At 33.6% G+C, this 14747-nt stretch overlaps 1 protein-coding gene across 4 annotated transcripts; it reads right to left on the reverse strand.

Moving 5' to 3' along the window:
- Positions 1-946: 946 nt before the first annotated feature.
- Positions 947-14259, reverse strand: LOC108911665 (dnaJ homolog subfamily C member 5 homolog). 4 transcript variants are annotated; one of them, XM_018716654.1, is made up of 6 exons: positions 14029-14255; positions 12594-12885; positions 11660-11791; positions 9845-9898; positions 7791-7929; positions 947-1809 (listed from the first exon to the last, which is right to left on the reverse strand). In XM_018716654.1, exons 1-6 carry the CDS (start codon positions 14049-14051, stop codon positions 1799-1801), a joined length of 651 nt encoding a protein of 216 aa, XP_018572170.1. In that variant the 5' UTR covers positions 14052-14255; the 3' UTR covers positions 947-1798. The 4 variants fall into 4 exon arrangements, with proteins under 4 accessions (XP_018572170.1, XP_018572169.1, XP_018572168.1 ...); XM_018716653.1 differs by having other exon boundaries at positions 7767-7929; positions 14029-14254; XM_018716652.2 differs by lacking the exon at positions 947-1809 and adding an exon at positions 7400-7655 and having other exon boundaries at positions 7767-7929; positions 14029-14254.
- Between the last annotated feature and the right edge of the window lie 488 nt (positions 14260-14747).

Consider the following 14747-nt stretch of genomic DNA (forward strand, 5'->3'; position numbering starts at 1 on the left):
AAAACTATATGATTGTTATTTTTTAAATTATTTTGAAACAGAAAAACTATGTTCTTGTAGAACTACGTTATTGAGCGAGAATGAATTTGAATATATTATGAATTTTAGATATTTTTGGTGATTATATTGATCGAACAATTATTGTCGATGAGGTATAATATCAATTTGTTCCATCGAGTGAAAAAAATTGGGTCCAAAACTAAAAAAAACAAAAATTTAATTTTTCTTCAATCGTGAATAACTTTTGAAGGAGTAAATTTATGCAAAAATGTTAAGAGACCTTTTTTGTAGAGCATTAAATTTCCTTTGAAAATGTGTATTGTTCCTTTTCAGATATTAATTTGTTCATTATTTACAAAATTCCAAAATTAAAAAGTCAAAAAAAAAATAGTCGATTTTTTACTACTAGTCGATACTAATGGCTTGTCCATCGATTCATGACTGCTGTAATTATGCACCAGTGTAATAAGACACTATCTAATAATAAAAATAAGACTTGACATGGGGGACCACCTAGCCGGGTATCTTGGCCGATAGATTTCGATCGGCCGAGGTAAGTAACACGGACGCAGGCTGGAACTTGGATGGGTGACCTAGGGCAGGCTCGGGATGTGGCTGTGGCAGCCTACCAGAGACCTGGGTCGCTCAACACCTTCAGCCTGCGTGTGTTCCCCAATAAAATGGTAAAGAGAATAGAGCAATTAAATCTCTGTAACTTAAGATCATGCTATCATACATAAAAAATTGTACGAGACTTTGCCACCAAGCCACCTGTGTAGTAATAGGATGATTTGAAGAAAAGTACTCGAGTAATGAAAGGGGGCCTAATAAGGGCTCCGACATACATACATACAAGACTTAGCTGATTTTAAATTTCCAAATATGCGGTAACTGAAAGGAATACAAATTCGTTATCTCGGCGTGGGACGGCTGAAAACAAAAACGGTCAAGTAGGAATAGATTTATTTTCAATTTCAATATACACATAATGTTCTATCGTAAGTGTATAATATCTAGGCTATAATTCTTTAATTACAATTACTGATTAACAACGGTACACTGAATAAATATTAAAATTACAGGATTTAACTGTGATATTTATATTTTTATTACTTATTCATTTTTTACACTAATTGCTTGTTTAACAATTCATAACGGTGAGGAGAGAAACAAAACAAAAGTCTTACCGGAAGAGCCCTAACAACAAATCCTCTACCGTTCCGACGGGCTATACGGAAACGATCGATCGCTTAAACGAACAAATATTATAACAACGCTGAGCTATTGTGCTAAAACTAACGGCAGCTTGACGTCGTAGTTTCTACGGACGCTCTTCACGCGTCCGCAAGAAGCGCCACCTCAAACTGTCGGTACATAAAAATAAATAAAAGTTCGAACAGCTAGAATAAGATCCAAGCCTTGCTAGTAGCCGTAGAAAAAAAATACTGTAGAGTTCGTATGACGTAACAAACAACGGAAGTGCATTATTTTTTTGTTATATAACACACACCAAACAGGTCTTTAACCGTACAAGTAGATAGTAGATAATTGAAGTGTTTATTTATTCGTATGCAATTTTAAAATTACCTAAAGAGAACTAAAAGGTAGATTAAAAACCGTATAATATCGTTTTAAGCTTAATTGTAGCTTAGTTAAATTAGTTTTAATGGACGAAACTTAAGAAAATTTTTGACTAGGTTGCGGAAGATGACGTCGACGTCCCTTCGTTACCACTGTTTCTTCGGTGTACTTGGCATACCTGTTAGTTTTTTTGTTATTACTGTCTATCCTCCATCCATTACTTTAAATCTAAAAACAGTCCAAGTCATTTCAGCCGTTCAGCCGGCACGTGCTGGTAAATACTGCTATACAGGGCGGTCTTTAAATTTTCAAGATAAGAGCCGTCGTGTGAGCGCTATGAAGCATTTCTTACATAAATTGATGAAATTTCGTTTGTTAATGCGACTAAAATGCTTGGTGGATTCTGCGTAAAAAATTAACAGAAATAGTACAGTCATTGGAGCTTTTCACCTCCGAATTCTTTGAAACTGAACCGATCGACTTGAAATTTGGCAGGTAGTTAGAGAAAAGGTCAATGAACATTAGTGACACAGCGCCGATTGACGCTTCCACCTTGTTGGGGGTTGGCACTCCTTCTCGAGGGTGGAAATTTTTTTTTCAAAAATAACGCTGGAAATCGATAGAGAATAAAGTTTTAAGTAAAAAAATATATTCGAAGAATTTTTTCGAGAAATCAATAGTTTTTTAGTTATTCACGATTGAAAACTTGGAATTTTGAGTGAAAAAAACACTTTTTCAAAGTATTTTTCGCGAATAACTCAAAAACTACGCATTTAATTAAAAAAGTGTAATAAACAAAAATGTAGCTTATAAATAAACAAAGAAAATCGTTTTTTAAAAAGTGTTGTACGTCCTATAAAGCGAAATATGGTTATTGGAACGGGACTTATTTTGGGGGGAATACTCGAATCGATGTATTCAACATCAAATAACGGAAAAAGGATTAATTTTACGTGTATGATGTTCCTGAAGTTTGTTTGTAGTACTCAAAAAGACCTTCAAAATGAGAACTTATAAAAGTTAATTAGAGCAAAATTGAAGGAGTTATCGTCAAAAACAAATTTGTTGTTCATATTTTTTAAGCAAAAATGACCAGTAAACGCTGTACCATTTCCATCAGAATTAAAATTAATCGTAGACCCTTTACAATAAGAATTGTTTTAGTGTTTTTCATACGATCCTGAAGTTAGACCGGTTTAGAATGCGTATTTTTTTAATAATGTACGGTAAAAGTTGAAAACGTATTTTTTATTATTCAAAAAAATTGCCTTATTTATATAATAACTCTGAAACGATGAAAGATACGTAAAAAATGAAGACAACAAATTGTAGCTTATTTTTCAACAAATATTTTGCCTTTTTTTAATTTCTTTAGCATAAAAAATTTAAAGGAGGTATCGCCGCTTGAAGTATCCATTTTAGTGAAAAAACGAGCTGTCTCGAGACCTTTCCCTTTAAAAAACGAAGGACTTAAAAGGTTTTATATGCAAACGATCTTACAGCTCTTGAAATTATTTTTAAAATGCTTCTTTGTAGGATACTACAGTTTCAAAATTAACCGAGTTATGGTAAAAATACCAATGACATTTTTTTGGAGCAAAATAGGCTTTCTCATTTTTATATATTACTTATACATTATACAAATGAAATAAGTAAAAAAAATTAGTGTGATTATTTATATGCAGCGTAGCAATTTTTTTATGATCGATTATATTTAAAAATCGATTATAATAAAAATATTTTACATTAATATTGGTAAAAGGGTAGTTTATGTGAGTTGAAAATGGCAAAAGTAAAATATTCTTTCATAAACAATATAAGGGAATTTTTATTACAAATTGTAGCATTCCAAGATTTAAAACGTAATTTTTTATCATTTTTTTAGCACAGGGGTAATTTATAAGGGTTGAAAAGTGTTATGAGATACAAATTCCTTCATAAGCAATGAGGGAATTTTTATTTTAAATAATTGCACCGTTAAAGCAATCCAAGCTTTTAAAAAGTAATTTTTTATCATTCTTGGCAATACAGGGGTGGTTTTTAGGGGGTTGAAAGGGAAAAATTCTTTTATTAGCTATAAGGTAACTTTTATTTTAAATAATTGTACGATTCAATCATTCCAAATCTTTAAAAATTAATTTTTTATCATTTTTTTTTGCATAGGGGTAGTTTTTAAGGGTTAAAAAGGGTCGAAAAGATCAAATATATCATAAAACATGTTCGAGAACATGGGACATTACTTAATCTTTGTGCTTGAACACGATTTTTATCAATAAAATGCTTAAAACTTAATTTTTTCAATTTTTTTCACTTAGGGGTAGTTTTTACCCCTAAAAAACAAAAAGCGTCAAAATCCATGCAGTTTCAAAGAATTCGGAGGTTACAGCTGATTTTCAGCTTCAATGACTGTACTAATTCTAGATATAACGGCAGGTACTTAAGGACCACCCTGTATATTCCAATGTCAGTATTCTTCTATTCAGGTATTTCCCACAAAAATACAAAATACAAAAAAAATGTAAGATTTGTGCAGAAACGTTCAAGATACAGGGTGTAAATTTAAGTGGGGGTCAGTTTTTTTAATTTGAAATGTAAATATTTTTTAATTAAATAAACAGTCAAGTCATAATTCGTTTTTTAAACTACACTTATCAGTGTTACCAGATTTTAATCACCTTAAACCAACTCTATGAAACTAATGTAGCGGTAGAGAGCGAAATGACAATGGAAAAAATAAGTGTCAAACATAATAAAAAAATATTTACTAATCTAATAATTTGAAATATTTTTTACAATCGAACTTTTAATAAAAAGTATTTGCTGCTATTTTTTTTAAAGCACCGTGTTTAGTTTGTGAATCTCAGAGTCAATGATCTTTAACACTGACCGCTACACAGTATCAATCCGTCTGATGAGATATGACAACAGGGCACTAGGCAGGCAAAAAACAAAATGCCAAAAACTAATTCAGTGAAACAAGAATAGCAGAATATGCCTCCACTTCATATTATCACATTTATTGTAATTTTCGCGACTTTTGTGTGAAGTATTAGTTTTTACTGGAGTCAAAATAGAAGTTGTATAGTACGCTGTTGTGGGGAATCTTAAAAAGTGATTTATTTTAGTGTTTAGTGGCAAGGTGTGTTTGTGTCTACAATGTTTTTCTAGATACGAAAAATTTTGAGAAAAATGTTAAAAAAACTCGTTTTCACAATGAATTTGAGAAAATATGGCCCCCAATCAAAGTTATACCCTGTCTACGTACCTAGTGGCTTATATTACTAGGACTGTGAATTAATTTTAAGGGATTTACAATAGATGGCGTAACTTACGCTATATCGCATCAAATCATGTCATTATGTGTCGTTTTGCTGAAATTTTAACAAAACACCATTTGTGGGAAATTTTACTTTTCGTGTTCAAGAGCTCTAGCAAATAGGCAACTAACAATACATTTTTATAGATTTTCTTACATAGTTTGTCTAAATATGAATTAATGCACAAATAACAGACTTTTCTCCGTTCTAACATAGATTTTCTAAAAAATGGAGTTTGTTTGAAACTCAAAATACTTTTTGGTGTAAAGAAACTTGTAATATACGATGCCGCCTGTTCAGAAGCTCCAAATTACAAATTTCTTTACAATAAAAAGTAATTTGAGTCTCAAACTAACTCCGTTTTATAGAAAATCTGCCTTAGAATGGAGGAAAGTCTATTATTTGTGCATTAATTCACATTTAGACAAACTGTGTAAGAAAATCTATAAAAATGTATTGCTAGTTGCCTATTTGCTATAGAGCCATCTAAATTCAAAGAAAAGTGCTGCTGAAAGTCATCGAGAGCAGTCGGAAACTTACGGTGAACATACTCCATCGATAAAAACGTGCAAGTATTAGTTTCGATGTCTTAAAAAGTGGCAATTTTGATACAGTTGATAAAGAACACACTAGTCAACCGAAATAGTTTGAAAATGAGGAATTGGAAGTGTTACTCCATTAAGATGCATGTCAAACGCAAGACGAACGTGCTGAATCGTTGAATGTCGATCGCACGACAGTTTCCAACCGTTTAAACGCACTCGGTACAATTCAAAAGCAAGGAAAGCCGAGATATGCTGAATGGCTCTTTTTCACGGCAAAGAAGAAACGGTTTCTTACATCGTAGTCACTGTCGATGAAAAATGGATACATTACGATAATTCCAAGTGTAGAAAATCGTGGGGAATCTGTATGCTTCGGGAAAGACGGGATGGACAATACTTCGAAAGTATACAATTTTCTATAAAATGGAGTTAGTTTGAAACTCAAAATACTTTTTGGTGTAAAGAAACTTGTAATTTACGATTCCGCCTGTTCAAAAGTGCCAAATTACAAATTTCTTTACAACAAAAACTAATTTGAGTCTCGAACCAACTCCATTTTATAGAAAATCTGCTTTAGAATGGAGGAAAGTCCGTTATTTGTGCATTCATTCACATTTAGACAAACTGTGTAAGAAAATCTATAAAATTATTGCTATAGAGCCCTCTGAATTCAAAGAAAAGTGCTGTTGAAAGTCATCGAGCGTTGTCGGAAACTTACGGTGAACATACCCCATCGATAAAAACGTGCGAGTATTGGTTGCGATGTTTTAAAAAGTGACGATTTTGAAACAGTTGATAAATAATGTCCTGGTCAACCGAAATAGTTCGAAAATGAGGAATTGGAAGCTTACTCGACCAAGATGCAAGACGGACGTGCTGAATCGTTGAATGTTGATCGCACGACAGTTTCCGAACGTTTAAATGCACTCGAAACGACTCAAAAGCAAGGAAGGCCGAGATATGTTGAACAGCGATTTTTCACAGCAAAAATGAAACAGTTTTTTGCATTGTAGTCACTGTCAATGAAAAAGTGGATGCATTACGATAATTCTAAGTGTAGAAAATCGTAGGGAATCCGTATGCTTCGGGAAAGACGGGATTGACAATACTTCGAAAGTACACAATTTTATATAAAATGGAGTTAATTTGAAGCTCAAAATACTTTTTGGTGTAAAGAAACTTATGCCGCTTGTTCAAAAGTGCCAAATTACAAATTTCTTTACAACAAAAAGTAATTTGAGTCTCGAACCAACTCCATTTTATAGAAAATCTGCATTAGAATGGAGGAAAGTCTGTTATTTGTGCATTAATTCACATTTAGACAAACTGTGTAAGAAAATCTATAAAAATGTACGGCCGGTTGTCTATTTGCTATAGAGCCCTCTTAATTCAAAGAAAAGTGCTGCTGAATGTCATCGAGAGCAGTCGGAAACTTACGGTGAACATACTCCATCGATAAAAACGTGCGAGTATTGGTTGCGATGTTTTAAAAAGTGACGATTTTGAAACAGTTAATAAATAATGTCCTGGTCAACCGAAATAGTTCGAAAATGAGGAATTGGAAGCTTACTAGATATGCTGAACGGCGATTTTTCACGGCAAAAATGAAACGGTTTTTTGCATCGCAGTCACTGTCGATGAAAAATGGATGTGCTATGATAATTCTAAGCGTTGAAAATCGTGGGGTTGCGGAATCCGCATGCCGACGGAAAGACGAGAAAAAGTAGTGGCTAATGATGGACAACACTTAGAAAGTACACGATTTTTCACAGTCAAACCTTGAATTTACAAAAAAATACCTCAAAATCAATTCACAGTCCCAATAGAATACAGGATGTCTTTAATTCGTTCCAAAAAAATTTTTTAAATGATAATAATGATGTGATCTCGTGTTACATGAATTTATTCACGATCCAGGGTTAGTTCGGAGGTTCTCAAAGAAAAAAGCATTAACTGTTATCTTTTAAGAGTACATTTATTTAAAGATATCCCGATAGATCAATAAGTTCTGTCCCTGATAAAAATACTTGGCCAGCTTCCATCTGGGCCAAATTAAATACGATAAAACTACTCCTTGACCTCATCCAGTATTGCCACAAGCAAATAATACACGATATTGATTAAGCCAACTTTTAAGGGGTTAGGTACGACATCCAATAACGTTTAACGACGAATAAGGAAAAATAGGATCCTTACTCATGCTGGAATAAATCTAAAACGATATTTACAAGGTAATACGCCTTATTCGCGCTTTATAGACACAAATATTCACGCTTATATTCGCGGTACGAGCGAATATAAGCGTTTTCAAACTAGGGCTTACCGGGCGTATAGACTTTCACATCACCTTGATTAAGGGCGGCGCTCTCGCCCATCCCGTTCGCCGGCGGGGCTGGCATGGCGTATACCGGGGCGTTCTGGCCCTTCTTGGGGGACGGCTGGCTCGTGACGGGCGATCCGCCCCGCTCCTCGTCCGACCCGTCCTCCTAAAAAAATTGTAGCAATGAAAGGCGGCTCAGCAAAAAAAGACGTTAGTGAGGGAGCGAACTTCCCGCGGGACGGATGTTTACGTCTCACTTGTCACTCACTGCGGGTAGGGGTGACGTACAGGGTCTCCCGATTTGCAGGTGCACAATTAACAAAATTTTATTTTCTTTTGGTTTATTGCAATTTTTTATTCGTAAAATGCGTAAATTGTTTGTGGAAAGTAGCAAAATCTTTTTTTTTGAGATTAATTAAAAAAAATTTATGAATAAATCGCAATAAAATAACGGAACAAAAATTTCCAACACAATTTTGCAAAAATTGACATTTTAAAAAAATCGAAGCGGGTTTTAGACTCTATTTATTTAAAAACATCTGATGGCCTGTACACCTGGAATTTGGGACATCCTGTATAACGTTAAAAGTTCGTAAAACCACTTCTAACGCATTTTTACAATGTAGAAAACTTATAGAGCAGCTACTACCGATTCCGTAGCATTGAAAATAATTTTAAGATATCCAGATCGAATACGAAACGTTTCCGAGTACGTACAAGACAAAACAGAGAAAAAAAAACGATTTTAACTTTCATATTTCCATTTAATGAATTGCACGTTCTTAACATTTGTTACAATTTACAAAACGACACGTTTCACCTCGGCGTTATAGCAATCTAACTGCTTAATAGTTTAGAGGACATTTTCCTGAAAAAAAAAAAACAGAGAATGCAATCAATTTTTGATCGATAACGAAATACAGGGTGTAAATTTAAATGGAGGTCAGTCTTTTTTAGCGGTAATTGTACATATTCGCCAGAATTTAGCATTCTGATAATTTTTTTAAATAAAATAGTCGAGTAATTTCGGAAAATAGGTTAATTTTGTATGACTGCTACATTATGAAGTTTTTGCTATTTACATAAATAAAAATACTCAAGTTTTTAATAAAAAGTGTTTGTTACTATTTTTTTAAAGCACCGTGTTTAGTTTGTGAATCTCGGTGTCAATGACTCCTGATATCGACCTAATTTAGGTAAACTACATGATAACAATCCATCTGATGTGATATGACAACAGGTCGGATAAAAAAACAAACGACAATCGTTAATTCAGCGAAAGTTTATCAATTTTTGAGGCATTTGCAACTATCTGCTAAAAGTATTAGTTTTTACTGGAATCGAAAGTTATTTCTTTCGGTGTTCGGTGACGGTACGGCGTGTTTGTGTGCCTTCATCGTTAAATTTATGAATGTTATGAAAAAAGACGAGATTTGGCGGCAATGTACGCCGTAGCTCACAACTGCGTGTACGCCGTGGCTAGCACGTGGTTGTTTGAAGTTATATTAGAGGTGGAATATGAAAATTACGAAAGGTACAAAAAAAAAAGAGTTTTCAAGACAGAATTTGAGCCTCCATGTAACTATGACCCCCATTGAAAGTTACGCCCTGTATTAAGTGTAATTAGATTCCTGATTGTTTCTATAGAGATGTATCAATACTTTACAGAGATTTAATAGAATTCTTCGAAAACAAAGTAACGTTTACGTCTTATTACGTTGTCTAGTCGGCAGTGTCAACAGTGACCGATAATATTTTGCACTATTTTTTCGCACATAAAAAAAATATAAAACAAGTGTTAAATACTTCACATGTATCTTTTGAAAAGAATAATTAAAAAAGCAATGCCTTGATTCAAATTCCGACATATTCCACAGAACGCGCAAATCCGTTCTGCCGAATTGCGTATGCCCCCCCAAATATCTACAAAGTGAGACGAACGCAGGCTTATGTAACCCCAAAGCTATCGTTCAGCCATTTCATGAGCATGCACTAAGAAGAGTTCGTGGATCGCCGATGCGATCCTTCCGTTAGGAGATGACGGTTAATTTGTACATCGTGAGAAATTCTGTCATACTCACCCTCCTACCTGGCTGAGTGGTAACAGGCTGGCCCGAGCTCGGCCCTTGATCTCGCTGAAAACATCACTACATGTCAGAACCACAAAACTAAATAAAAGTTCGTTAAAATAAAAGAGAAACGGAAAAGAAACAAAACGTTTACTCTCGGAAAAGTTGGGAGAACGGGGAGGCTTTTCAATGCAAGTTTTTTAAACAAATACGTGTAACCCAACGATTTTTTTTGGGAGTAGGGCTCCCAACCGTCTCCGAAACAGTTGTTTTGCATCACGTTTTTGTAAAAAAAGCACTTCTCCAAGCACCTTTTCGTATGTCTGGATTTCTGGTATCGAAGAACATTGTTCGACTTTATTTGACAAGATTTTTTTGAAAAAATAAAAAACTGTTTGAATGAGCTTAAAAAAAATAAGTAGTAGTATTAAAAATTAAAGAATATTTATTTTTCTGCTCCACGACCATTTTTTTCATAACGGTCTTGTCAAATTGCATATTTTTAGAAATGGTCATTACTAATCAGAGGTATTGACCAATCCTAAATGGGATTTTTGGAGGGTAATTACGAATCTTTTTACATTTTTTTATTAAATTTTTCTTCAATCATCCTCAACTTTGCTATAATTTGGAAAATGTGTTATTTTTAACTACCCCAAAGTATTACGCATCTTACAATTTGGTTAGGCGAGAAAATATTTATGAAATAAGCTACAGCTACACACAAACTGTGCAAATTGTGGACACGATCGCATTGTTAAAGTCCCACCATCATAAAATCACAATGTTTTTTATCCTAAAATATCGTCAAACAAAAATCTATATTTCCCGAAATACTTAATCTACCCTGTTTATCACCGTAAGGTATTTTAAGATTAAGTAAAAGATAATTCTAAATATGACTGCTTTGTCATTAAAACAATTATTTACTAACAGATAAACAACAGATAAAAACTAGGCTCATGACTCAACAAAGAAACCAGACTATTATTTATGTATTAAATTCTTGGTAAATCCAAGTAGTAATAATTTTTTATGCAACCCATCGCCTTTTTATTTCATTTTTTTATACTTGCAAACCACCAAACTCGAGAATTATACAAATGTGGTACGAGACGATTAACAAACAAACAAAAATTCTGCTGTAGGTACGAAATTAGAGCGGTGTAAGGGGGCCACGGCTATTGCTTACCTTCTAAGGATCCCAGACGATATCCCAGTCCAAAAAGCGACATAACAAACGAAACGAAAAACAACGAAACACATGTGCAGTGAAACTACTTACCTTCTAGACGTAGGGAGAGATATCAGAGGTCATGCAAAATGAAGAAGTGTTTTTAATTGATCCAAAACAAGGCTTGGTACAGATAATCCTGAATTATCGGCAATTTAATCGATAGAGAGGAGCAATTTTGTGAAGTTACGCCAAATTAAATTTTAAAAAACCTCGTTTTAATCAGGACTATAAATCTGTTAAAAAAAAAACAAAGCCAATTAATTCTTAGGTCTATGCAGGTAATTTAAAAACGAGGAAGGCCGTACACTTCATCGTTAAACAAACAATGACTTGTCGTTCAATTTTTATACAAAATAAATTCGAACCGTACCAAACCCAACCGTTGTGATCCCAGTTTCTAAATTACCCAAGCAATAAAAGATTTCTCGCCACAAACGCTTCTTTTACCTGACCGATGAGCCTCGACGGGACCTTGGCTTAACTTTGCCGGCTCGGTGTTCGTTAAAAGATTAAAAACACTTATAGGGAGTGCAATGTGCATAGAAATGCTTGGGATGATAAACAGAGACACTGTAGGGCGTTCGACTTACGTTAAGAGTGTGATAGTCTCCGGTGTCCTCCGGTGGTCTGGGTTTGCACTTGCCGCAACAGAAGTTGCAGCAGCAGCACAGGCAGCAGCAGCAGTAGCAGCCCGTCAGTATACCACAGATGAAGAATAGTGCCTGGAATGGTAAATACGAGTTTATACGCGGAAGAAATGTTTGTCTGCGTTAAAATAGTTCATTTGAAGCGTAAAAGTAGTTCATTTGAACCAATAACTGTGTTTTATTTATCAAACAAAAAAATTAATTAAAATGGATATATAATTAGAATTAGTTGGTTATTTATATGACCTTGAATAATATCACAACTGAATTAATATTAATTTTTTGACACACATTTTTTTTAGTTTTATTAATACCTAATTGTGATTTACAAATTCGCTTAAAAAAATTTCTCAATTTACATTTCCATCCAAGTGAACTTGCACTACTCCAATATGAAAATAAAACGGTTAAATGCGACTTATCGGACGATTTCTCGCAAATGTCATCACACATAATTCGCATTTAAAAATAAACATTAAATTTAACTTCAATAGTAAACAGATTTAACAAGTTGTAGAAATGAGTGGTACTTATTATCAACTACTTAAAAAAAATATGTAAACAAATAATCCAGCTTCAATTTAGAAGTGATAAGTTTTTACACGCAGATAATAATAAATTTATAATATATACAGTGGTCTCGTTTAGACCATTTTAGGGACAACTCGAATTCTTTTATTAACCGATTTAATTTGTTTTTATAGAGAAAATCCTTCAAGCGATTTTTCTAGGACGTAAATACAAATGGAAGGCCACTTATATACATAAAAAAATGAATTTCAATGATGTTCCAAAAATAATTACCTTTACAATTTCTGAAAACGTAAACATATATTTGATTAAAATAAAAAAATACCGTACACAAAAAACTTCCTACCTTACACCAAGTAGAGGTAACGACAAAGTAAGCGTTGACGTTCTCTTCACCGAACTGCTCGGCGATGTAGAGCCCCAGGGAACCGTAATTGTCGTAGATATTCCGTTTGGTGGCGTCGCTCAGTATGGAATGGGCCCTGTTTACTTCTTTGAACTTCTCGGCGGCCTCCGGGTTGTTCGGGTTCTTGTCTGGGTGGTACTTCAGCGCCAGGCGACGGTAAGTCTTTTTTATTTCATCGCCAGTCGCCGTTTTCGGTAATGCTAAGACTTCGTACAGGGAATCACCTTGCGTTCTGCAAGAATGATAATTAACCGTATGGTCAGCACTTCATAGTCGGATAGAGACTTCGAATTTTAATACGAAGGGTATAAAATGACCTTTTCCTAGGTTTTATTTAAATATATGAGAGATTTGAATGTATGTAGGTGTGAAACTTAATTTACAAACAGTAATATACTGCAATTGCAAATAATTTCGTTCTTTGTTATAGAAATAAGATAAATTTACAATAAATGTAAACCCTGAAGCAATTTATGCCAAGGTATTGAATATTTTTGCATACTGAATTTAGATTAGATACAGGAAACTCCAGTAAAACCCCGAGATTTGATTTAAAAAACCTACAGTTACTGGGAAATGTCTTTAACCCTTAAGTCTCAAAGATATAGCCGATTGTAATTAAAAATTATTAAACTATCTGCTTAAAACTGGAAGAAAAAGGTCAAGGACATATATACGTATAAATTAATGCATTTTATATTAATCTAGGTATAATTAAGAGGAAACTGCAGAAAGATAGTACTGTTTACCTTAGATTGGTATTACATTTTATTATAAATGAATCTACATGGTAATTGAACAACACATTTAATGATTTTCTTTGCACAAGAAAAGAAATTTAAGGACTTAACATTTAATTTGTTATTGTTTAAGGAAGTAAACATTTTCCACTTATCAATCTCTAAAATATGTGGTTAACCGAAATAAATATACCTAATAGTTATGGAAAGTATGTGAGATGTGATAATTTTCGGTTTTTAATTGGCCACATAATGCAGGAAACTAGAATTATTATCAAATTAATAACTCTGTTTTCCCCACAAAGGTGTTGATATTATAATCAGGAACGTGTCCTCTTAATTGTATTTGAACGATGTGGTTTAATTCTCCTTAAACTTAAGATTATGACTGGCGAAAAATCAACTCGGATTATAAAAAAAAAGTGGCAGTGAAATGTGAGCACAAGGCACATTTCAGATAAATTAACAGCAGTTAGATTTATGTGCAATTTCTCACAGTAATCTTACAGCTAAATTATCAGTTTATCTTTATTGATGTTTGACATCGTTATTATCAAAGAGAATAAGCCGTTTTCAATTTCCAAGAAATTTGAACGTATTAAAAAGGTACGGGGTATGCGTTACAAAACACTTACGATAATTTTCTTTTGGCGTCCATTTTGTGCTAGTTTCTTGTTTAATACACATACACCGAACGGAAAACTATTTTCGCCACTTACACATAACTTTTATAAACTATCAATTACGGATCATATTTATGAAATGCCGCAAAGACCCGGACACCAAATTTTCACGCAAATGTCAATACAAAACCCAAAACGTTCGATGATCAGTGCGTCAGTGCTGCCAAATCTCTAGTAAATTACGAAATATTACTAAACATCACTAAATTTTTTGCCCACTCTATCAGTTAATATACAAGGTGTTTGAATAAAATATCGTAACCAATATGGAAATGGAGTAGTTTTCATCAACCGCAACGGAAACATGTCTTAAAAGGAAGCAATTACTGATAGTCAGTGTAATAGATACGCGAGGGCGTCGATTGCAGTGCCCCCTGGACCCTGACAGCCTACAAAATATGTGGGCAAGCATCAGGGCTTACTTTGACATATCTGATAATGAACTTATAAAATCTATGCTGAGAAAGGCATGTTGCCACTACAGTAGATTAAAATATTCTAAAAATTTTACTAGATTTGCGCTAAATTTGAAATTTCAGCTTAATGAGAAAAGAAAAAAATATGGATAGCACATTTTTTAACGTATTTTCAATTTGTGATTAGTTAAAAGTTAGAAATAATTAAAAGTTGGTAATAATTTACAGAATAAAGGGACGAAAATAAAAATCAAG

The sequence above is a fragment of the Anoplophora glabripennis genome, unplaced genomic scaffold (assembly GCF_000390285.2).
Source record: "Anoplophora glabripennis isolate ALB-LARVAE unplaced genomic scaffold, Agla_2.0 scaffold537, whole genome shotgun sequence".
Lineage (NCBI taxonomy): Eukaryota > Metazoa > Arthropoda > Insecta > Coleoptera > Cerambycidae > Anoplophora > Anoplophora glabripennis.